Source organism: Marmota marmota, unplaced genomic scaffold (assembly GCF_001458135.2).
Source record: "Marmota marmota marmota unplaced genomic scaffold, marMar, whole genome shotgun sequence".
NCBI classification, from domain to species: Eukaryota; Metazoa; Chordata; class Mammalia; order Rodentia; family Sciuridae; genus Marmota; species Marmota marmota.
Window position 1 is genome coordinate 5,859,623 of NW_025999853.1, and position 24,903 is coordinate 5,884,525.

Consider the following 24,903-nt stretch of genomic DNA (forward strand, 5'->3'; position numbering starts at 1 on the left):
TGAAATCAGTTCTTTTAAAAATTTATGATTTTCTTACAACCAAAAGCTGATTTTGACCCTTTTTTTTTTTTTTTTTTTTTTGAGAAGATCTGTTTATAACATTGATAAATCTCTAGGTATACTGATCAAGAAAAAGGAAAGGAGGGCTGGGGCTGGGGCTCAGAGGTAGAACGCTCGCCTTCCATGCATGAGGCACTGGGTTTGATTCTCAGCACCACATAAAAATAAAATAAAGATATTGCATCACCTGTAACTAAAAGAATAAAGATTAAAAAAAAAGAAAAAGGAAAGGAGACATTAGGAATGAGAAAGGGGACAGATCCTACAGTTTTAAAAAGGATAATAAAGAAATAACAACTTTAAGCTCAAAAATTTAAAATTCTAGGTGAAATTCTACACTGACGCTTCCAGAAAAAAAGAAGGGAATATTTTTCAGATCATTTCATGAAGCCTGGAAAATCAATCCACCCAAATCAGAGAAAAGAATTAAAAGAAAAGAAATTTGAAGATGAACAACTTTCATGAACTTAGATATAAAATACTCAATAATTTATTAGCAAAATTCAGATCTAGCAATGTATCATCTATAAATCATGACCAATTAGATTTATCCTGGGGAAGAAAGGCTGCTACAATATTTGGAAATAAAACATAGTAAAATCTGCCACATTAGTAGGCTAAAGAAGAAAAACCATATGATGATCTTGAACCAAAAAAAAAAAAAAAAACTAACAAAATTCAAAATCCTTTCATGATAAATTCTCAACACACTAGGAATGGAAGGGAACTTTCTCGATGCGATAAAGGGCATCTGTAAACCCCTATACCTAGCATCATATTTTATAGTGAACGATGAATACTTTACCCCTAAAATCACAGAAAATGCAAAGATGTCAACTCTTGCCTAGAGGACCCAACCATTGTAATAACACAAAGAAGAGAAAGGTTATACAGATTGTAAATCAAGAAACAAAATGGTCTTGCTGGGCATAGTGGTGCATATTTGTAATCCCAGTACCTTGGGGGACTAAGGCAAGAGGATTATAAATTCAAAGCCAACCTCAGCAGCTTACAGAGATCCTAAGCAACTTAATGAGACCTTGTCTTAAAATTAAAAATAAAAAGGGCAAGGGATGTTGCTCAGTGGTTAAGAACCCCTGGGTTTAGTCCCTGACACTAAAAAACAAACAAAATGATCTATGATCCTACATTACACATTTATACTCATACAATTCCAAATAATCTACAAAAAGAGATATTAGAATAAGTAAATTTAATAAGATCTCATGACAGAATCAACACACAAAAATACAGTTTCTGTAAACTAGCAATAAACAGTTAGAAACTGAACTTTTAAAAAAGTGTGATTTACAATAGCACCCAAAGCATGAACTACTTAGATACAAATTTATCAAAACACGAGCAAGATCTACATGCCAAAGCACTATAAAACACCAATGAAGGAAACAGAGAGGACTTGAATAATATGGAGGTATATACCATGCTCATGGATTGGAAGATTCAATGTCAATAAGATGTCAATTATTTCAAAATTTTTCTACAGAATTCTCAATCAGAATCCCACAAGATTTCTCAAGATTCTACAAAATTAATATGCCAAAGCATAGGATCAATTTTGACAGTGAGTAACAAAGTCTCACTACTTTAAGACTTACTATAAAACTATAGTAATCAAGCCAATGTGGTATTGGTGAAAGGAGGAGCAAATAAACAAATGAAACAGAACTGAGAGTTCAGAAATGAACCCAGAAATATATGGCAAATTAATTCTCCACAAAGCTACAAATCAATTCAATAGAAAAAACTACTTAATAGAAAACAGAATTTTCTATTAACCTTATAAACAAATAGTACTCATAGACAAATGGTGCTGACATATTTGGATCTTCATCTGCAAAAAACCAAAATTGAATCAAACCTTGACCCCTTACACTTCACATCATAGATAAAACTAAAAAATGAATCAAGATGGAAATGAGTGGTGCATGCTTGTAACCCCATCTATTACTCAGCCTAGCTACGGAGAGGGGATCACTAGAGCCCAGGAGTACTAGACCAGTCTGGGCAACATGATGAATCATGGCCCTGTCTCAAAATAAAAACAAAAACAAAAAACTTCTAGGGAGAAAATTATTGTGACTTTTCTTGGCAAAGAGTTATTAGACAATGCTGAAAGTGAAATCAATATTTTTTTTTGTACCAGAGATTAAACTCAGGGGGGCACTTGACCACTGAGTTATATCCCAGCCCTATTTTATATTTTAATTTAGAGACAGAGTCTCACTGAGTTGCTTAGTGCCTCACTTTTGCTGAGGCTGCCTTTGAACTCATGAACCTCCTGCCTCAGTCTCCTGAGCTGCTGGGATTACAGGCGTGTACCACTGAGCCTGGCAAAATTATTTTTGATAAATCAAAATTCATTTAAAAGTTCTGTTTATCAAATGATAATAAAATAAAAAATCAAAGATTAGGGGAAAATATTTTCATAACACATGTCTGCTAAAGAATTATATCGAGAATATATAAAGAACTGAATAAAATAAAACAACAACCCAATAACAAATAGGCAAAAGATTTGAACAGATATTTCACCAAAAGTAGACACATGGATGGCGAATAAGAATATAAAAAGCTGCGGGGCACGGTGGTGCACTTCTGTAATCCCAGTGGCTCAGGAGCCTGAGGCAGGAGGACATGAGCTCAAAGCCAGCCTTAGCAAAAGCGAGGCACTAAGCAGCTCAGGGAGTCCCTGTCTCTAAATGAAATACAGAATAGGGCTGGGGGTGTGGCTCAGTGGTCAAGTGCCCCTGAGTTCAGTCCCCAGTACCCACCCACCCCCCAAAAAAAGAATGTGAAAAGCTGTTCAATATCCTTAGTCACTGAGATAATGCAAAATTAATCACAATCAGATGCTACACAACTTTTAGGATAGCTAAAACAAACAAAATCCCAATAACACCAAGTGCTGTTGAGGACATTGAGCAACAGGGACCACTAACATTGCTTTGGAAAACAGTGGCGAGTTCCGAGAATGTCAAATATATATTCATTACACGCCTTGGCAAAGGAAATGAAAGCTTTCACAAAAATCTGTATCATATTATGATACTTGTATATTTAGAGTCTTGAAAAACTAGAATCAACTTAAATGCCCTTCAACTGGTGAATGGAAACACGGTAGTACATCCATGCTGTGGAATACTAGTGAGCCCTTAAAAAGAACAAATTGCTGACACACACAACATGGGCTATGCTAAGTGAGAGAAGTCAGACTCAAAGGCTACTGTATGACTCCATTTATACAAATTTTTGGAAAAGGCAAAACTATAGAGACAGAAAGTTGAAGAGTGATTACTAGAGGCTGGCAGTGGGGAGAGGGATGGATTAAAGAAAATGAGGGATTTTTTTTTTAAAGTGAAGGAATTATTTTAATTTTGATCACATAGAGTAAAAGTAGTGACGAATGGTAATGAATGTATACCATTTAAATTCAAGTTAAATGAACAACAATTATAGGAGGCATATAGCAAAACTGGTTGACACATGTTCATAAGTCTTACCTTTCGGAGTACATGACAGATCTAAGACAAAAGACACTGATACAGCAGAATAACTTAGTGACAATAAAATTGATCCAAAATGTGGCAAAAAAGGAAGTTGTTAAATCTTATTGATGTTGGATGTGGGTGCACATTAAACTCTTCTTTTCTGCATGTTTTAAATATATATATTTTGTACCTTAGAAACTTGAATTTCTGGGCCTGGGGTTATAGACTGCTTGCCTAGCATGTGTCTTGGGTTCACTCCCCAGCACCACAGGAAAAGAAAAGAAAAAGAAAAAGCTAAGTTTCTTCTTCTTAAGTATCAGTGGAACACTCACTAAATCCAGTCATATATTAGACAATAAAAAAAAAATCTAAATAAAGTCCCAAGAAGAAATAGTTTGGGCAATTGTCTCTAATTAAAAAGTAATAAAAAAGATGATTATGAATCATATAACCAGAAAACAATAGCCCTCAGCACTTTGATATTTTAGAATACCCTTTTAAATTCTTGATAAAAACATGAGATTTTAAAGTGCCTAGAAAATAGTAATATTAAAATATTACACACCAAAACCTAGGAGCTATAACTAAGATATTGCTCAAAGAAAAATCTAAGCCTGAAATACTCATTAATAATCAGGAATGAAAGAAAATAAACAAATCTAGTATCTATTTTTGGGTTAGTTCTGTTGTTTTTTTACAAAACCCAAGCACCAAACACATAGGTGGAACTCAATAAATATTTGTTGAATAAATGAATAACAGTGAACTTAAGGAAAGTAAAAGAAATAAGTTAATAAAATAAAGGAGAAATTAATATATGAGAAAACAGAAAAAAATAATAGAACCAATAAAAGACCTAGAGTTTATTTCTTGACAAAAACTTACACAAATAACAAACAAAAAAAAAAGGCAGAAGGTACAACTTCAGAAACTAAAAGAAAACATAATAAAGCAGAAAGTCAATCAGCATACAAATACAAGCCCATTTGGTTCAGTGATAAGCAAATAAATTTAAACATCTGGAAAAAAATGGAAAATTTTCTAGGAAAATTTGCCAAAACCTAGAGAAGATAGAAAATCTAAACTGACCAGTTTCCAAAGAAAAGGCAGAAAAAAGTTAAAGATCTGCCACCATAAAACATCAGGCATAGATGCTTTCAAAGGAGAATTAATTCAATATATTCTTCAAGTGCAAATAATTACAACACTTTGTAAACTGTTTAGAACTTAGGGAAAAAACAGGGAAGCTTCTTTTATGATTCCTTTTATGAAATAAGTGTAACATTTATAGCAACATCTGACAAAGATTAAATACCCAACAAAAACTGCAAATCAATCTCACCTAGGTCTTTTGATGAATAAGACTCAAATAAAACATTAGCAAATTAAATCCTGCAGTGCCTCTTAAAAACAATAAAATGCTATGACTAAGTAGGTCTGGTTTTGTAGGAATGCAAGAATGGTTTCATATTGAGAAATGGACAGTATGATCATCTCTGTAGATGATGAGAAAGCATTGGATAATAGATAACAACTGTCCTTCATAGAAATTTTTAATGAATTAAAATGCTAATTTTTTAAAGTGCTAAAATTTGTCAATTGTCAAATCAACTTTGTGCTGAGTGGAGAAATACTAGATGTACTGTCATTGAAGTCAAGGACTTCAACATGTTCTTGAGGTAGAAGCCAACATAATTAGACAAGGGAAATAAATAAGGGGTATAAAAATTAGAAAGACAGATATAAAATTGTCTTTATTTGTAGATAATATGATTTGAAACCTGAAAAATCCAAGAGAATTTTTTAAAAAGGTATGCAACGGTAAGATAATTTAGTTTGGTTAGGCCAAATATACAGCTATCAATAGCTTTCACATATAAATATGTTTTAAAAATATGTAAAAAACCACTAGTCACACGAGACATGAAGGAAAAGATTGTAATAACAATAGTACCAATGCCAGACACTCTGGCACATGCCTATGATCTCCGTGACTCAGGAGGCTGAGGCAAGAGGATTCCAAGTTCCAGGCCAGTGTGGGCGGCTTGGCAAGGCCCTGTCTCAAGATAAAATAGAATAAAAAGGGATAGGTATATAGTTCAGTGGTAGAGTGTCCCTGGGTTCAATCTCCAGTATTGGAAAAAAGAAAAAGCAACAAAAATATGACATAGCTAAGAATAAATCTGTTTGGAAATATAGGATATTTATATGAAAAATATTTACGACATTCCCGAGGGCCACAAAAGGAGGTCACAATAAATGGAAAAGTAAACTGTGACTAAGTTAGAAGTTTTCAGTTTCACAAAGATAAAAATCTCCCTAAACTGATTTACACATGTAGTACAATCTCCTGTGTGTATACACAGTGTATATGTGCTTATTGTATGTATGTAGATAAGTAGTGTATATTTAAATCAATAAGCCAACGCTAAAACAGCTCGTACTGGAAAATAAAATGTGACCGTAACAGGAAAATTCTCAAAAAAGAAAGTAAGATGAGGAGCTAGCCGTACTAGATTTATAATATGTTTTTAAAAGTACAGAACTTAAAACAAGTGATCCTGGAACATGGATAGAAATATCAGTAATATAGGATAAGAGGTTTAGAAATAGCCCCAAGTACATACAAAATTTACTATATGATAAAGGAAGCATCTCAAGTAAGTAAAGAAAAAAATCTGAATAATTAATGGAGAGAGCTACAGAAAAAATGTGAACTTGGGATTTCATATCTTATACCAGGATGCATTCTAAATTGAGCAAAAAAGAAAGAAAAAGAAAACATTAAACCATAAAAGGATTGAGACAGGCCATGGAGAAATTATTTCACAAATGGAGCAGGAAAGACTTTTTAAACTATGACACAAAATCCAGATACTATAAAAACAACCCATAAACTCAAAATAATATAAACATAAATATATTTTTTCATATGGCACAAGGTGGGACTATTTGGGATTCTTTATCACATATAAGTGGTTAACATCCATAATAAATAAAGAGCTCCTAAATCAATATAAAAAACATCTGTCACAAAATAGGAAGTAGATAAGACCAGCGTTCACAGGAAAGAAAATATAAATAGCTCATAGATAAGAAGAGATACTCAAGAGAAATGAAAATCAAAACTTCACTAAGAAAAGTATCAGTCACATGTCCTTTGAACCAGGAACTTGGCCCTCTAGGAATATATACCCCACGCAGAGAAATGAATAATGGCTCCCAAATACATGTCCACCCAGAACCAGTGAAGGTGAACTTATTTGGAAAAGGCCTTTGCAGATGCAATTTATTTAAGGCTTTCCAGTTGATATCAGTCCAGATTAAGCCATTGGGCCCTAAATCCAGTGACAAGTGTCTCTGCAGAGACAAAATGAATAGAATACATTTATGTTGTTTTATTTTTTTTTTTATTTTTTTTTTTTTTTTAAACATTTATTTATTTATTTATTTTTTTAGTTATTGGCAGACACAACATCTTTGTTGGTATGTGGTGCTGAGGATCGAACCCGGGCCGCACGCATGCCAGACGAGCGTGCTACCACTTGAGCCACATCCCCAGCCCCATGTTGTTTTAAACCACTCAGCTTGAGGTACTTTATTACAGCATCTACTGGAAATAAAAACACTCCACTGTGAAAAGAAGGTAGGTACAATGTCATTCCTCACAACATTGCCTGTGGTCTATGAGACTGGAAACATCTAGAGAACCAATTAAATTCAATATGGCGGAAGCATGTACAGTTGCAGAAAAGAAAAAAAGCACTTTATAAACTGATGTGGAATAATTCTCTCTGAAACAGTCCCAACAAGAAACAGATGCCCCTCAAAATGGGAGGACTTATTTACAAGAGACAAGTCCTAGAGGTGTGGACAGGTATAGGGGGACTCTTGCAACCTGGAGCAAGGAGCAGCTGGGTTCTCACCAACCCCTGGGTCCAAAAGATGACGTGGAAGAGAGACTGCCTGAAAGGGAGTAAAGTTCTGGGGAAGGACATGGCCAGTAGAGGCAACCTCACGGGGAGAGGGCCAAAGAATCTCCTGACTTCTTTGTCCTTCCCTCCCTGAGAGGAGCCCATGGGGCAGTCCAAGTGGTCAGCACCCCAGGCAGAGGGCAGCATGGAGTGTGATGGGTAATGAATCTATGGGGCCCCTGTAAGCTGTCCAGCATACTTTCCAAGCTGAGGTTATTTTGTTTTATAACAAGGCACGCAACAGTCTGTGCAGTGTTACCAAAAAAGAAAAATATAGCATGCGTTGGTTACATGAGCATAGCAGGTTAGGATGGATCCCCCAAGATGATGATTGGCTTTGATGCTCTAGGGAGTGATGGGGTTGTCTGGGAACAGGAGGAGGCAGGGGAGAGACTTTTCACTGTATACCAAACTCTTACCTTTGGAATTCTGAACCACACAAATGGTTCAAATATAAACATTATGTTCAAAAATATGAACTTTAATTTTCAAAAGTTCAGTGTTAATGATCTTGCCAGGGGACAGTACATGATTTTAATCAATAAAAGAGAAGCAGGAGTAATCAGTGCCAGGGATCCTCCACAAGGGGAGACGAGAACACGCGTGCCCACCTGTCGGGTAACGCCTGCAGCACAGTGGGCATCAGCACCCCGGAGATAGCTTTGTAGAGGATGGAGTCGCACACGCCGACAATGTTCACCACCGTGGAGGAGCCCAGCACGGGCAGCATGTGGGGTGGCATTCCTTGCCAAAAGTGCAGAAGGAAACTTTGAACCTGTATCGACCCAGAGAGAAAACCATGGGTTTAGATGGGGCTGTCTGGGAGAGCCCTGGGACTCTGCCAAGGCAGCCCAGTCTGCAGCGCTGTCATCTACCTCCCCTGCAGCAGCCTGGTGTGATGTAGGGAGCCCCTCCCGCCCCAGGCCATCCCTGCCCATGTGTGTGGCATCTGCACTACTGGACAGACAGCCTGAGGTCTCCTCTGCCCCGAAGAGGGAAGCACATTAACCCACTGGCCCTTTGGACCTTCTAATGCTTTTCAATGTCTGAGAAGTGTTTAAGGAAGGGAGGGTGGGGTATTGGTTTTAAAAAGGTCACATCATGAATACTCCTTATTCTTGAGACCACTGCTTCAGGGGGGAGGGGGGGGAGGGAAAGATGTGGGAGTTGCAGGTACTGGGAGTGTAGCCAAAGGGAAGAGAGTAAGGGCCACATGCACAATTCAAATCCATGCGCCCAAAACAAGGTCAAGTGCAGGGACTTTTCACATCCCATATCTTCCTTTTCCCAAAGAGCCCAGACAGTTGATGCCCAGATGGAATGGCAGGTGGTGACATCTGGGCAGAAAGCTACATGGGCCATGAAGCATGCTTATCAGCTTTTTTCACGTTATTCCCTAGACCATTAGCACTGAGCAGGAATACAGCAGGCACTCAAAATGGAATTCTGATTATTGTGACCATAGCAGGAGTTCAAGCCTTGTGTTGGTGGACAGATGGTGGAGTGTATGTCCAAAGCGAGAACCCCTTGGTGCTCCCCCACCAACATCTTTCAACATGTGAGCTCAGAAACAGGATAGAATAGGGGGTCAGGGGTGGAGATAAGGTAAGGGAAGTGGAGGGAAATGGACCATGGTGAACTCATGTGTGTAACAAATACCCCCCAAGTATCCAGGATTTAGTTGACATTGAGGAGCAGTCCATCCTAAAGTTGGGGAACAAAGAATTCTGAATTTTTAAAATTCGAATGGGCCCAACTTGGTTTCTGGACCACATGTATCCTTTTTCCCCCTCAGATGGACAGTCTTGAACCCCACATGTAGCATTTTACATGTTCCTGTTTCCCCAAATCAATCCTGATCAATGTGGGAGCTACTTCAGTACTTTGGGGCTGGTGTTCTTGCCATCAGCCTTCCTTACTGAGTGCCTCCTCTGTGCCAGGTGTTCTGCATAGCTCCTCTCTTGTAATATGGTGATACTATAGCTGAGAAGCTTTACTCCCACACCCAGAGTCACTAAGCCTCTGTCTCAGTCCTTCCACCAATCCGTCTCCCTGGATGATTTGTTGTTATTTGTGGTAACTGGGCTTATACCCTATTTCTAAGGCCATGTCTCTCCCCGGGCTGCTGTCCACTTCCCAAACTTTTATCCTGGAATCCTACAGCATCCTTTTGGCCTCTTCTAGGAGGAGGGTCTTGCTTTCTTCTCACCAGGGAGAGGGGGACTCTGCTTGACTCCAGCCCAGAGGTCTGAGCACGGCCTCCTGTGGACAGACTTTCCCGCTACCCACAGCCTGACTGAATTTCCCCGTGTAAGCTCTGGATAAGGAGCTGGGGGAAAGGAAAGACCCCTCTGACTTCCTGGGAGAAAATGCTCATTTCCAAAAGCATGACCAAAGCAATGAATGAAGTCAGATGTTTAAGTTGTAAGCCTTAAGTTATAGCCTGATTTATTCCATGACAATTAAAATATTGCCAAGTTTTCAGCCAGATAGAAAATTAAAACAAAATCTGGATGAGCAAAGAATGACTTACAGGGTTCGAATCCTGGCTCCACTAACAACTAGGGGTATAATATCCCTAAGCATCAGTTTCCTTATCTGTGCAATGAGGACACTAGTGGTATTTACTACATAGGTTTGGCAAAGATTCATATAAAGTACTTATTACAGGCTTCATACAGCATAGGTGTTTAGTAAAGGTTAGCTGCTATTATTGCTGTTGTTTACATTAACAGAGGCACCGCCACTACCAAGCCCATGAAATCAGTGTACACTTTCCCAAGTGTTCAGGGTACCCCTGCCTTCAGTCTCTGAGTGTCACCAAGCCAGGATTCCCCATGGTGGCTTTGCTCACCTCTCAAGGTTCTTATTCTATTATTTGAGATATCTGATGGCTGACCATTGGCCCAGCCTGGGGCTGAAGATGGCCACCATCTTGGACAAGGTACTCACCCTCCAAAGGACCCTCCTCTGTCCTGCTCCCAGCTCATGCCTGCTCCTCCCACTCTGAGTAAGAAGCTCTGTTTGGTTGATCCCTAAGAGTTGGTAGATTCTAAATGCATCTGCCTTACTTGGCTCCCCTTGCAATGTAGCCCTATCTATCTATATCTATCTATATCTCTATATCTGTCTCCATATATGCAGTCAGTTTCTAGCAAAGAGTCTGGAAAAGATCATCTGTTGTGTAGAGTAAAACAAATCTGTGGGAAACCAGTGTCTTTAGCAGGCATCTGTCTGTTTCAAACTGGTTCAGACTACATGGGGAGCCCTGATGACTCCCCAGTTTCCTGATGGTTTTGTAGGAAGGCTGTCATCCCATTGAGACCTCCCTCCCTATCTGATTTAGGCCATTTATTATTGATCAGTGTTCTGGTTCCTCCGGGTGAGAAGGAAGAGGAAGGAGGAAAAAAAGAGTATAAAGCTCAAGAACTAAGACCTAGAGGTAAGGCATGACATGGACAGACACAGTGTTCTCTTCAGGAGAGAGACAGGACCTGACCTCCTGGCAGACTGGAGAGCAAGGGGAGGGACAGGCAAGAATCGGGGCTTATGGCTTCAGCAGCTGCAGCTGATGGAGGGTGGTGAGGATCTAAAATTTGGGGAAAACAGATTTGGGGCAGGAAATTAAGAGCTCAAATTTGGCCGTGTGCATTTAAGTTCATTATCTGTGCTCAGGACATATAGGAGATAGCAGCTTTTCTAATGTGGAGAAAATGATCATTAATAATGTTACATAAAATGCCTGGCATTGTAGGCATTGAACACATGAAGTATATGTCTAATAAGACAAGTTCTTATTAGGTTCTAATAAGAACCTAATTCTGATAGGTTCTCCAAATTCCTTGCAAGCACTATTAGTGAAAGGGAATAATTGAAAAAGATTATTTAATGTAAAATTTCTGGGTTATCTGTTTCAAGCTCCTAAATTCTCAGCTCTTTTTCCCTTCATCCAAAAAAGTATCAGGAGATTTTCTTAAGAATACCTAAGCAAATTTTCTATTTCTATTCCAGGTCCATGTTTAGTTTATTGCTTACACATTGGCTGCTTGCAGAGACACATCTGAAGGCTGGTAACTGGGGCACTTAGTTGCCACAGGATTGAAAAGATCTCATGAAAGTAATAACCACCCTAAATACCTACCATTTATTATGTTCTGGCACAAAATAAGACTCCTTATACATACAATTTCATATATATCCCATGTATTTTACTATGAGGTAGGTATAATTATTATCTCCATTTTTTTCAACAACAGACGTTGAGACTCAGGGTAATTACTTTGCTCATGGCCACAGGCTAATAAATAAATGGTGGATTTGAGTGGTGGGCTCAACACAGCGCTGTGGGAATGTTACAGCTCGCTGTGCAATACTGTCTGGAGAAGACTTTACAGGGAGTCCCCTTCATACAAATTTATGTTCTTTCATCTTTTATATCCACTCGCCCGCCCACCCATCCATCCACCAATCTACTCCCTCAGGCACCCCAAAAAATATGTCCTGAGAGTGTGCCTGGCCATTACCGAAGGAAAACAGGCAAGTTTTGTGCCCTCAGGGCTTATGATGTGGTAGAAGAAGCAAACAATAAGCAAGCAAACAAATAAGACAATTTAGGATTGTAGTACTAAGTTGTAATCTTGATCAATATCAAAGATTTTGAAGATTCAAACAAAAATAAGGCCAAGGTGTGCCAGAGACACCCAGAGTCCATTTGCCACTGACTTTTCTACATTGAAGGAGAAAGTTGTGTTCCTCAAAGGTAAAGTAACCCCCTCCTCCTCCACTTTTGTGGTTGCGTACAATGAATCATGTCTTGATCAGCCAATATCCCTGCCAGGGGAGCGGAATGGACTTCAGACTAAAGGTGTCAGGTGACAAAGGGCGAGTCTCTCAATTTTGGGGGGTTGCATCTAATAAGCATTTCTATGACCATTCACAGTTCATAAAGAGTTTTTAACTGGTCATGCTATTTTTATCTTCATTTCTAAGACAGGAACTGAGGCTTTTAAGGCAGAGCCAGGTTTTTTAGCCAAGCCTGGGACTCCGAGTGTGGTGCTTTTCCTGTAGGGCCACTCACTGGACCACTCACTGCATGTCCTGCATCCTGACAGCTAGCTTGCATGCCTTGATGCTCTCTAGGCTGTGTCTCGCACATCTCTCTAAAGGTTTGTATAGCAACACTGGGTGCTCAGTAAGGGTTGGAATTAGGGGAATGGAAGTGAAATGAGATGCTGAGAGTGAGTTTTGAGTTAAATAAAGCTGCTTGGGAACATGAGAGAGGACTGTGGAGGGACAGCTATCCATTATAGGTTGGAGTCTTTTTTCCATATTGTGTAAACTGCTGCCCAGAGATGAGTCACCCTGCCTCCCATCCCCAGGTGTGTCAAGATGGGATCATGGGACCAGCTCTTGCCAATCACACAACAGTAATGGTAATGTGTTTTGTTTTTGAGTTGATAAGGGAGTATTATACCTTTCCTATAGTTTTTTTTTTCCCCTCTCTCATCAGCTGAATAATAGAACTCTAAGGCTCTGGGATGGGCTATAGCCATAAGATGGAAGAAACCTCGGTTCCTAAACCACCCCCAGAAAACAGCCTTACAACTGAGATCATTCACATTGGATTTGACATGAGGAACAAATTTCCAATCAGTTCAGATTGAGGGTTATTTGTTGTACAGCAAAGCATTGTCTTAACCAATCATGATTCATCATTTGCCCGGATCTCAGTGATCTGTGGAACATAAGACATAGCCAAACCACAGTTTAAGAGAAAGCAGCCATTTTTCTTTCTCAAAAAAATTCCACCAAAATGGTCGCTCAAGTAATTTGGAGATTTTAAAGGACATTTTAGGAATCTAGCCAAGAGGAGGAAGATGAGTACTTCTCTACCAACAAACACTTCTGTTTTTCGGAGCTGTGTCTCTGAGTCGGGTAACAGTGAGTATGAGTGCTCAATAAACACCTGCTACCTTGAGGCACAGCTGTGGAAAGGCAGGAAAATACGAGCAAAGAGCCTGTGTACCTTACACCATCTTCACATCCCTCCTCCATAGGACTCCCCATCCCACAAAACACAAAAGGAATCTCCAACGTATTTTCTACCAATAACTACTGATTTTTACAGCTTTTTTCACTCCTACATTATCTTCCCTCAAATTAAATGTTTATATCCAATTCTAGGGTTATGTTATTGCTCTTTTTGCCTGAAATGTATTTCTTCAAACAGCAAGGGCTCCAGCTAAGAGGGTAAAATTTGTGGTTTCTTGCCATCCCTCTGGAAGGCTTTTTGGGATGGCATTTTAGGCATCAGGATTTTATTGTCGATGTGGTTATATAATAGGTGCCTCCATCCTTTCCACTTCCTCCTCTCTATTTTTTATTTAATTGTAAAAATGAAATGGACTGCTTACATTTTTGTGTTTAAAGATGGCCCTATAGGCAGGATTTGATGGGAATGTGGATCAGACCTTTAGAGGTAACCAGCAACTAAAATGTAGATGGCTGGCTGGGGATGTGGCTCAAGCGGTAGCACGCTCTCCTGGCATGCGTGCGGCCCCGGTTGGATCCTCAGCACCACATACAAACAAAGATGTTGTGTCCACCAGAAACCAAAAAATAAATATTAAAAAAATAAATAAATAACTAAAATAAAATGTAGATGGCCAGCAAAGTAGATGGCCTCAGGAAAAGGCTAAATCCAAAGTATAAGAACTCTTTTCTTATTTTTCAGAATCTGTAATTCTGGGTATACTGAGATTCAGGCAAAATGGTCTTCCCAGTGTGCCAATATGGCAGGACATGGTTCACTAGTTAAATCAAGGAAAACCCATGTCACCTGCTATGCACATATAAGCTCTGTAAAATGGGAATAATAATAGCATCTGCTTTGTAGGGTCCCTGTGAGGACTAGGGGAGCCAATGGGGGTCAAATGCTTCTAGACACCAGGCCCAGCATCTGGCAGAAGCTCATGAAGTAGGAGCTAGTGTCAAGTATAATATTTTAATACAGAGTATTCACAGCTCAACACTTGTTGACCTACCTCATCAAAGTTGGCTCTTATTACAGTGTCCAGTATTCTCTGACAGTGTGTTCTGTACATCATAATAAAGGTAGAAACCTGCAGGGCGGGTGGAGGATCAACAACAAAGGCAGACATTAATACACATCGTGGCTGCCCTTGGAATTTCAGGGTTTAAGTTCATTCGTTCCCTGTTGGAGGGACTGGTTTCCCTAGGTGGTGTGCTCGGGCCCCAACCCCCTGCTCTGGGCTCACATGGCACTGAAGTGTGCATCTCTATCAGGGCATCACCCCGAGATACAGAAAGCCCTGGTTCCTCTCACTGCCCCCATTGTCCACCCTGAGTCTGCAGGCTCTAGGAAAATAAAAATGGCATGTTACCCATGCTCCTGGACCCAGGGCCTAGCACAGTGTCCAGCACATAGAACTCAGTGGGGCTTGTTGAACCAAATTCTCCTCATTGGATAAATTACTGAAAAACTAAAACCCAATGTGTATTTATAAGAAGTACTTCTGCTAAAATCACCATAAGACATTTGGAAATTCTTTTGAAATCTACTCAGTAAAAAACAAAACAAAACAAAACAACAACAACAATCATCTCCCCTTCCATTCATTTAGGGACCTTACCATGGTGCAATTAGTTTGTTGACCAAAAAAACAAATTTGACAAAAAATATTTATCTAGTTCTTAGATTTAAAAAGTCCTTTATAGATATGTTCTTTTTCTTCATTTAATAATATAGACATGCATTTTATATAAATTAAATTTTCTTAAGCAGGCATCTATCTTCTTGCTAGACTATAAGCTTCTTGGAAATAGAACTTGGGTCCCTTCCTTCACTGCATCTCTGCTCCTGGAGTGACCTGTAGGCTTAGTAGAAGCTAGATGCATGTTGGGGTCCTGGCATGTTAGAGACGTGGTGCTCCCAGAAAACCTCCCCAGGCTAGTTTCTCTAGTTGCTGGCCCCCAAATACCCTGTGATCAGAACTTTCTGATTTACTCTATCCATAAAATCTTTATTGTCTATAAGCTTTTATCAAATCCCCCATAGCACATGGGAAAAAGAGCTTGATTCTGTGGAAAAGCAATCCACAGGAGAGGGCTTTTCCCTTGTGAAATGAGACAGCATAATGTTTTGGGACAGTTGTGTAGGAGGGTGGATAGGTAGATGATAGAGTTGAGAAGATGAGAGAGAGACGTGGAGATAGAGGATGAGAAAGGTAGGCAGTAGATAGGTCAGAGTAAACGTTAAAATTTTAGAATGGTTTTGGATTTACAGAAAAGTTGTAAAAATAATATGGGGAGTTCCCACAGACCTCACACCCAGTTGTCCTTATTGTACATGACTCTGTACACTTGTCCCAACTAAGAAACTAGTACTGATACATTATTACTAACAAAATTGCTATGTTATTTAAAGTCACTGTTTTGCAATGTAAGTGTGTGTGTGTGTGTGTGTGTGTGTGTAAGAGAGAGAGAGCCACCCACTCCGGCTACCCCTTCAGGTGTGGTTACCTTCTCCTCAGGCAGGCTGGCTGGCAGATTTAGATCTTTGACATTTGGAAACTCTGGCAGCAACGTTCCAAGTTTGGACCGGGGTGAATATGCCACTGTCTGTTTGCTCACTTCTTTCTTGCCCGTCTCGCTCACCCAGGAGGCTCCTTTCTTGGAATACATCACATCATAATATTGGGAGCTTTCCTTCACCGCAATGCCGTAGTAATGGTACCTGGGCCACAAAGAGACAGAGGGGGGCCCGCATGCACTATAATTAGCTGGGGTTTTCTGAATTGGTGCTGGTGGTGGGGTTCACCCAAGGCCAAGGTGGCTCCCCAGGGCTGGAAGTGTTAACTCTCCTATAAGGCTTGATATCTCTTGAAAACTAGAATTAAACCAAAGTTCCATGTTGCCAGCCATCAATCAGGCAGGTAAAAATAACCAAAATTGCCTCCTACAGAAAATGTTAAGTCAAATACTTTGCAAAGCAGAGTGGGGATGAAATTTTTCCATTTGTACTTGATCTCTTACATCTACTGCATATGATTCCAGGGGCACAGCACTTGGTGTCCCCCTCTGTGGGGACCCAAATGGCAGGATGTGTTTATGACTGCTAACTGCATTCCAACAAAAATTCATCTGGCCTATGATTGTGTTAATAAAAAAAAAAAATGACAGTCTCACAGAACTGTATTTTTTAAAAAGATAAATCCCATGCTTCAGTTGACATCGAATGTCGAAAAAAGAACAGAACTTTTTATTAACTCAAAATGAGCTTAATAATAGTCATGTTTTCCTCAAAACCAATAAGGGTTGGCAGCTATGCTTTGTTTGGATGTCAGCCACATCTATGAATACCTGCTACTACTGAATACTTTGCAAAGTGCTTTACATACATTGATTTGTAAATAACCCTATGAAATGAGGACTATTATTGTTTTTCTAAAGACAAGACAATGCAATTTGCTCAGGGACCTAGAGCCATTTGGGACAAGAACATGTTCTTTACTACAGGTCTGTTTGACTACAAAGTCATTATTTTACATTAGCAGAAACAGCACAGTAATATTTTAAACTTTGAGATGTGTCAGGATCTCTTAGGGAGATTAGCAAAAATTGAAATTTTTAGACCCCCTTCCTGGGACCTACTGATTTGGAACATCTGTGAACAGGGCCCAAGAATCAGCACTGTAACAAGCACGACCCTGAAGCATATCAGGGTAATCTCTGGTACTAAGGGATGAACTTACTTAATCTTACTAAGTCCCCAGAAGACTGGAACCAATTACTACCCCTACTTTACAGACTAGGCAACTAAGGTCCAGAGAATTTAAGTCACAACCCCAAGGTCCCCCAGTGAATTAGTCGGAGAGGCAGGATTTGAACCTCTATAAAGTGCTTTTAACCACTAAACCAGGGATCCTCAAACTTGACTAACAGTAAGACTCCTGCTCCTCCTGCTCCCAAGATTCCAGGTTAGTAAGTCTGGATTTTCACAGTCCCGGGCTAGACCAGCCTGAGGCCCTCAGGGACCTTGCTTTCAGAAACACTGCACAACATATTCACTACTTTTTTCTACCCATGGATATGTGGTGACAGTCACAAGATAGTGAACCGAGAGGCACTTGGATGAACCAGAAAGGTTCTCACAGGGAGGGAGGAGCTAAACACAGAACCTTCCCTTCCCAACCCCATTACTTCTAGTACCATTCTGTGATGTTTCTGCTGAGTGGGCACCTCGCCTCTATCTGAATGCCTCCTGGGACGAAGAACTCGGGCCCTCCAAAGGCGGCCCAGTTCATCTTAAGCCGATATAGTTATCAGAAAGTTCTTTGTGTTGAGCTGATATCTGCCGTCTGTGTCTTCTACTGCCCAACTGTCACGTAACTGCCTTTCCATCAGAGGCACTCCTTGGGGGAGGGGCTAGTTCCGGTGGCTCCAGAATCACCCTTCCGTGGGAAGGCAGTTAGGACAAGCCTCCCTCACTTAAAGAAGTTCCCCTTTATAACTTAAGGTCATCTGTGTCTCTCTCTATGTCTGTATTTATCTATACACATAGTTATCGTATGTCTAGACCAGACCACTTCTTGATTAATCAGCAGGTATGTTGCTAAACTTGGCAACCACAATAAAGCTCTTGGTCCCTTCTCAGCTTTTCTATTTTGGTTCTGAAGGGCACATCAACACTCCTCACTGGCCACCCCCCCACGTTTCTTCAATCAAGGTGGATTTGCTGGGGGAGAGCTTTTCATTGACTTTCCAGGGGCTGCCAGGGTGGAGGTAGACCTGGGAGGATCCTTCTGGAGAGGATACAATATGCTTGAGTATACAATTTTATAAGGAGGATGTTGCCCCATTTGCCAACCCACAGGTTAAAGAAAAAGAAAACAAAAACATGTTCTTACATGAAAACAGAAAGGAACTTTCTCCAAGTTTATGCAGGATGGGAAACCTTCTGTTCTTTTTGACCATCTTCTCTCTGACTTTACTATCTATCTTTACTATTTCTACTCTTCTTGGAAATGGGGACAATGTATTATTGGAGCCAGTGACTCTTTAAAGACCCCAGTTGGACAAAAATCATCATTTTCATTCATTCGACACCCACCCCTCCATCCATCCATCAGTCCACTCTTCTGTTTCAACCAACATTTCTGTATCTTCCACAATGTGTTCACCAGCAAATAATGATGGAAGAACTTGACTACTGTACTGCATAAGCTCATCAAGGTTGAAAACTTTAAACAGATACCACAAATTTATTCTTTAGAGTAATCACCTTGGAAAATGGTTAGGAATTTATTTCAAGATGTCCTGTGCTCAAAATTTTTCTGGCGGTCCCTTTAGAGTTTGCCCCGACAGCTTCTGAGCCACACAAAAAAAGTTAGTCTCATTATTCTCAGAACTTTACCCAAAACGGGGTTTTCCCCAGTTTGATCATCCATTTGCTTTCCCTAATGTTTCCAAAGTCAAACCCCCTACCCCTCCTTGAAGGATAAGAACGTGTTTGCTGCCAGGAGTGACAGAAGCAGGTTAGGGGACTGGGGGTTTTGCATAAGGTGACAATATGGGCATGCTTTTGAAACACCCTCAGAAAGAAGGCCTACAAGTCCTATATGGTTGTTTAAAAAAAAAAAATTGTTGAGGGTTTCATAGCTCACTCTGCTGACCTGCTCACTCCATGCTAAGGCACCCTCTAGTGGAGTCCCAATGAACATTAGCATAACAAAGAAAGCTGCTTAACTCAGGGTCAGCCAAACCCCCAGGGCCCCTGTCCTTTCCATGGAATACCTATTAACTTCCAACAATTTTTGAAACATCCTTGAGGGAAGTCCTGTGATATGGATTTCTGAGCAGGTAGAGATCCCCTTCTCTCTGACACACCTGGGAGACAGGTGTCCTGTGGTGGCCTCCTCAGGTCTTCCCTAAGCATCACCTCCCCAGGAAGCCCTCCCCATTTTGTTGGAAATCCAGTTCTCTTTTTTTTTTCTGTCTTGCCCACCAGAATGTCCCCAGTACCTAGCACAAGGATATCGTCCCTGGTGTACCACAGGCCTTTTGGACCAGCCAGAGCATCCTGTGGGGTTAGTACCCACCCATTGCTCCTCTGGCCTGCTAGATCCTATCAGAGCAGAGCTTGCTCAGCAAAAGCAGTCCGAGGAATCTGGAGTTAGTCCAAGAAGCCACAAGGTGCTCCTTGAAATGATGTCCAGTCTATTTGACAAAAAATATCCTTTAAGACAGGGTGGCACAAAATCAGATTCCATCGAACAGCTGGGCCCAAGGGGTTCCAAGCTGCTAAAGGGTTTCTCTCCCAGTGGTCCTGAGAGAGGGGAGCCACTGTCCTAAAGCTCCTCCGTGTTCCCTCTGGGCACAGGCCTGCAGACAGAGGTCAGGATGAGCAGCCTGGCGTCTGGCCTAGCTCCAGGCCCAGAGAGGCCCTTCTGTGGGCGGCAGAGCAGTGAGTGCTTACTTTGACTGTCCTCGGGTCCCGAGTCTTCTGGTGGTCAGCTGAGGAAACTGCTGCCTTATGATCTGTAAGTCAACACAAGAATCAGTTACCCACAGGCTGAAGTTGGGGCACAGTGACTGAGTTTTTTACAAATGACAATCATATGAAGGGAAGAAGACAGGTTCTTGTTGCCATGACTTGTTAGGAGTCTGTGGAACCCTGGAGGAGACAGGGCTGGGGAGACAAAGGGGAGCTCCCGGATGGTGGAGGGCTCCGATCCTGAGAGCCTCTCACCTGGCCCCTCTGTGCTGCACTCCCTCCTACTCAACATAGAAGAGCATTCTAGACCACTAGAACATCCACTCCCCCACTCAAAACCCTCTGTCACACCTGAAACCAAAACCCACACTCAGCCTCTGTGATGGCCCTGCCCCCCCCCTCGCTCCCCTCTGGCTTTCCTCTCCTGCAGTACCACACCCAGATTCCCTCCAGCTGGCTCCTTATCTCAAACCTTTCAGAATTTTGGGCACTGTTATGCCCACAGGCCTTTTGGACAAGCCAGTTTTGAGCAGCACAGCCCCATCCCTGGCCACCACTGGGCCCTGACTTCTTATCTTCTTATCACTTAGCACCATCTAGAATTACCTTGCACACTAAGCTTGTGTCTCTTCCTACTTGAATGCAAGGTCCATGAGAGCAGGTCCATGACAGTCAGGACCTTGCACAGGGCTTGGCACATGGAAGAGCTTGATTCATATTTGTGAATGAAGGATAGAACCTCTGATCCCTGCCAGGACCATCCTTGACCTGTCTGCAGACGAGGGATGGTAACCGCCATGGCCCAGGACAAAAACAGATTCACAGGCAACCTGGAGCAAAGTCCATCGCCTCGCTGGAAACACAATCAGGGGCCTCTTTCTGGGTTCTGAGATGATGTTCATGGAGAGCCAGTACAAAGGAGGGGCTGTGTGTAAGAATTGTGCATTTGGACTACCGGATCAGGATCAGGTCAGAGCTCAGTATTTTTTAGGCTAGATGCCCTTTGGCAACTTCACATGCAAATGACTCACTTTCCCTATTTGTGAAATGGGAATGATAAGAACCTTTCCCTTAGAGAACACTTGTAAAAATTTAAAAAGTAAATGTGTGTAAATAATTTGCAGCAGAGCCTAGCACTTAGTAAATACTCCGTGTTATCCATCATTACCACTGACTATTCTGATGACTCATATCCTTCTAATTCCATGGACTTGACTTTTCAAGTCTAACTGAATTCTCCCAGGGCCTCTTCCCTTTTAGCTCAGCACTGAGCAGACATGCATGGTCAGAGAGCAGCCTGGCACTGCCCTCCCCGGGAAGAGAGGCTGTAGTTGATTTCCCACTGGTAGGACATAAACCTCGAGTGCTTTCTCTAGAGATGGGGATGAATCTCTCTCCCTCCATTCACACCATCTTTCCCCCATGCCTGTACTCTTACTGACTGATTTACTCACTCACTCAATGGACAGGTACTGGGATCCTGAGAGCTGTTTGAACTTGAACATACTACTCCACCTCTCTCTGCCTTCGTTTCCTCCTGTGATATCCAAGGATTCAGGAGTTATGAAGTTATGAAGTTACCCTATCTGGGGGGGGGACAGGTGATGGTGCCCCCTAAGTGACTTGACCTTTGTGTGATGGAAAAGATGTGGCCAAAGGAAAAAGGAACTGAGAATCCAGAGTGGGTGGCATGAAGATGGCCTATGTTGGGAGCTGACCATCTTCACTGTAGAGGATGGGTGGGACAGCAATTCCTCATCCGAAAATGGATGAAAAAGATCACAGGATGTTTAGAGAAGCTAATGTGATGACATCACAAAGCCACTTCTGGAAGTAAAAAAGAAAAGAACTTTAAAAATATTCTGGTGATAAAGCATTATATCACGAGTGATAGCATCCTGAAAGTGAACAAATGATTCAATCAGTTCTGCGCCTTCTGTGAGGGTGTGACTTTCTTAGTGACATATCCCAGTATCTTTCACACTAACTCTTGTTAAACTAAGGACCTGGGCTTTTCTCTTCCTCTATGTCCCTCCCAGATTGTTGCGCCCTGAAAAAAAAATGCAATATTAAAGGTGGGCTGATGAGAGCCTTCTTGAAACCCTTGGCCCCCACGTGTGGTCTAGGAGCGCATCGAGGCTCAGCGGCCGCATCACGCTGGGCTAAGGGATGGCCAAACTCTCTAGACCCTCATCACGGGACAGGTTTCAGAATGAGGATCTGACGTGCTGCTCATGAAGATGCTGGTGTAGATAGAGGGGACACAAGAAAAGCGTCAAAGTGGAGCTGGGAGTTCTTCATGTTGGTTAGAAACGTGATGATTTGGGTTCTGAGTTTCCCAACCATCCATGCAGGGAAGGCAAAAGAATAGAATTTTAAGAGTCCCAGTTTTAACAAGGGGAGCGCATGCTAGGTGCTGAGCTGTGCTTTCCTTATGCTCAGCCTTGGGAGGTTGCTCCTAGGCAAACGGGCACAGCAGTGAGGCACCAGGTTGGACCCTCTGATGCTGGCGGACATGGTGAAAACGTCAAAGCTGGGAGTGCTCAGGTTGCTGAAGACAATACTTGTTAGTACTGCCCCTCCTGAAGGCATTTTTACAAAATATATAAAGAGCCCCAAAATACTCATAAGAAACTCATTTAAAAGGAAGGAAAAAACCAAGCGTGGGGCTACTAACGAGTGTGGAAAATTAGCAACAATATAAATGTCCAATGACGGAATGGCTAACTACAGGACAGCACATGCACTCAATAGAACTCACGTGCCATTAGAAATGACGGCAACAGAACCATCAGGATGTGAAAAAATGCTATGGCAAAATACTGAGTGAAACAGCAGACCTGCGCCATGTTATGCTGTGGTTGTGCTTCATGTACAAATGTAGGAACACACAAGGAGAAATGAAAATGGGCATTTGTTAAGGTAGTGGGATTGTGGGTAGAACAACATATTGGATGATATTTGTGTACTAAGTCAACTTTCTATGCAAATGGAAAGGCATTTTCTTATTAGAAATATTCGTAACTGAAAAAGGAAGTTCAAGAAAATCTTGAAAGCAGCACGAAAATCTACCAACATGCTACAGTGCTAGTTTTTCTTGTCTTTTTCTCTTTAAAAAGTAAATCACTCCCCATTCCCTGCAAATCAGCTGTAAATAATAAAAGAAAGCAGCATTGTTGTGCTTGGTTGCTAAGTCTTATTATTACTTGATTTAAGAGACTGGGCTGGGTTCTGAGGTCCTCCAAAGTGTTTATTTGAATGGTCTCCCACACAACATCCTCCAAACACACAGGCAGAGCCCCGATGCCTGCCCGAGGCCAAGGGACCAAGGGCTGCAGCTCTGGCCCACTGGGAAGTGGGGATGGGTCTTCTGGGGCCATTCGTTCCACTTTTGTGAGTTGACACTGCACACAAGCGATGCATTTATGATTCTTGGCACTGTCATGACGTGGGACTGGGAATTCACTGACCAATTTTATCTGTGATTAAACCTGTGCCAGGGTTTTCACTTATTCCTTTTGAATAGTATCCATGTAAGCAGTTTGCATCTTTGTGACCAGCATCACCTGCTGAGTCACCCAAGACAGGCTCCTAACCCTGCTTAACCCGATGATGTCCCTTTGGTCCTGCCTTCCAGACATCTCCTGTGCCCGGCAGCTTCTGACTGCTTCTCCATTCCCGACCCCCACCCCATCCTCCCACTGGCTGCCCTGCCTCCATTCTTGCTACCTCACCAGCAGACTCTGTCTAAAGGGCAAATGCGATCAACTCATTTCTTTGTTGGAGGTGCTAGGTGCCTTCTCTCAGCCTGCTCTGGATAAAATCCAGGCCCCGCAGGCTGCTCCACGAGGCCTCTTCCTGCTCAAGTCCCCAGCCACAAATCCAGCTCCCCAGGTTCCATGCTGGTACTGGTCCTCCCACCGTTCATACTACATTCTCTCCCAGGACCACCAAGCCCACAGTAACCCCTCCCACCCCTGAGAAACTGCTCTCCTTCTTTGAGTGTCTGTCTCCCACTTTCCCTGTTTCATGTCCCATGAGACCACAGGAGCACCAGGCCCTGCTGCTCTTCTCTCTGTACAGATGGATAAACTGAGGCCTGAGACCCTAAGCCATCTACGGAGCTACACAGTTCACAAGATGCCCCCAGCCTGACTGGACACTCCACCACACCAACGTTATTGCTTCTAGATGAATGAAATGTCCCCAAACCCTTCATTTGTTCCTTCAGTAGCAGCCTTGATATCATTTAGGTCACATTCCTGCATTCCCACATTAAGTGTGTTTGAGGAATGAGATGATTTCTTGTTTCCATCTTCAGGGAAGATTTCTCCCGAGTCCCCTCACTACTCTGAGCCTCTCTGGGCATGCTCTAGCAGCCTCCGCTGAGGACAGGCTCCATCTCTCCATATTCCTATAGCTAGGGAAAGTAAGCCCAGGGGATGGTGATATCACAGGCAGCCCGGTATCTCCTCTTAGATGGCATCTGCTCACATCCAGAAAAAAGTAGAAATGTTAGGACTGGGGACGTAGCCCAGTGGTAGAGAGTGTGAGACCCAGGATTCCATTTCTAGTATTGGGGAAAAAAAATCTTTTGGTTTGAATAACTGAGGTCACCAAGTAGATTTGCTGATGGAATGATCAGCCCACTCAGAGGTCTCCAACTTTCCTCCAAGGCCACCTGAGTCACCAGTAGCCCACATACTTCTGTCTTTTCTCTCGACTCGTCCTGACCACCTGGTCTTGCACAGTTCTCTGAATGCTCCCCAGGCCCTCCTCTCTCCCTCCTCACCACCGTGTCCTTAAAGGCCTCCTGCCTTCTGTCCCACCCACCCCCTACCCCCAG

At 41.9% G+C, this 24,903-nt stretch overlaps 1 protein-coding gene across 4 annotated transcripts in view; it reads right to left on the bottom strand.

The window, feature by feature from the left end:
- Rfx4 (regulatory factor X4) overlaps positions 1-24,903 on the bottom strand; it is a 159,078-nt gene that overhangs the window by 52,166 nt on the left and 82,009 nt on the right. For 3 of the 4 annotated variants that reach the window (XM_048802628.1, XM_048802640.1, XM_015482810.2), the window contains 4 exons: positions 20,040-20,101; positions 16,085-16,298; positions 14,587-14,664; positions 8,155-8,318 (listed from right to left, as the gene is read on the bottom strand). In XM_048802628.1, the coding sequence (XP_048658585.1) occupies positions 8,155-8,318; positions 14,587-14,664; positions 16,085-16,298; positions 20,040-20,101 (518 nt within the window). The remainder of the gene's footprint in view (positions 1-8,154; positions 8,319-14,586; positions 14,665-16,084; positions 16,299-20,039; positions 20,102-24,903) is intronic. The other variant, XM_048802632.1, reaches the window with a different exon arrangement.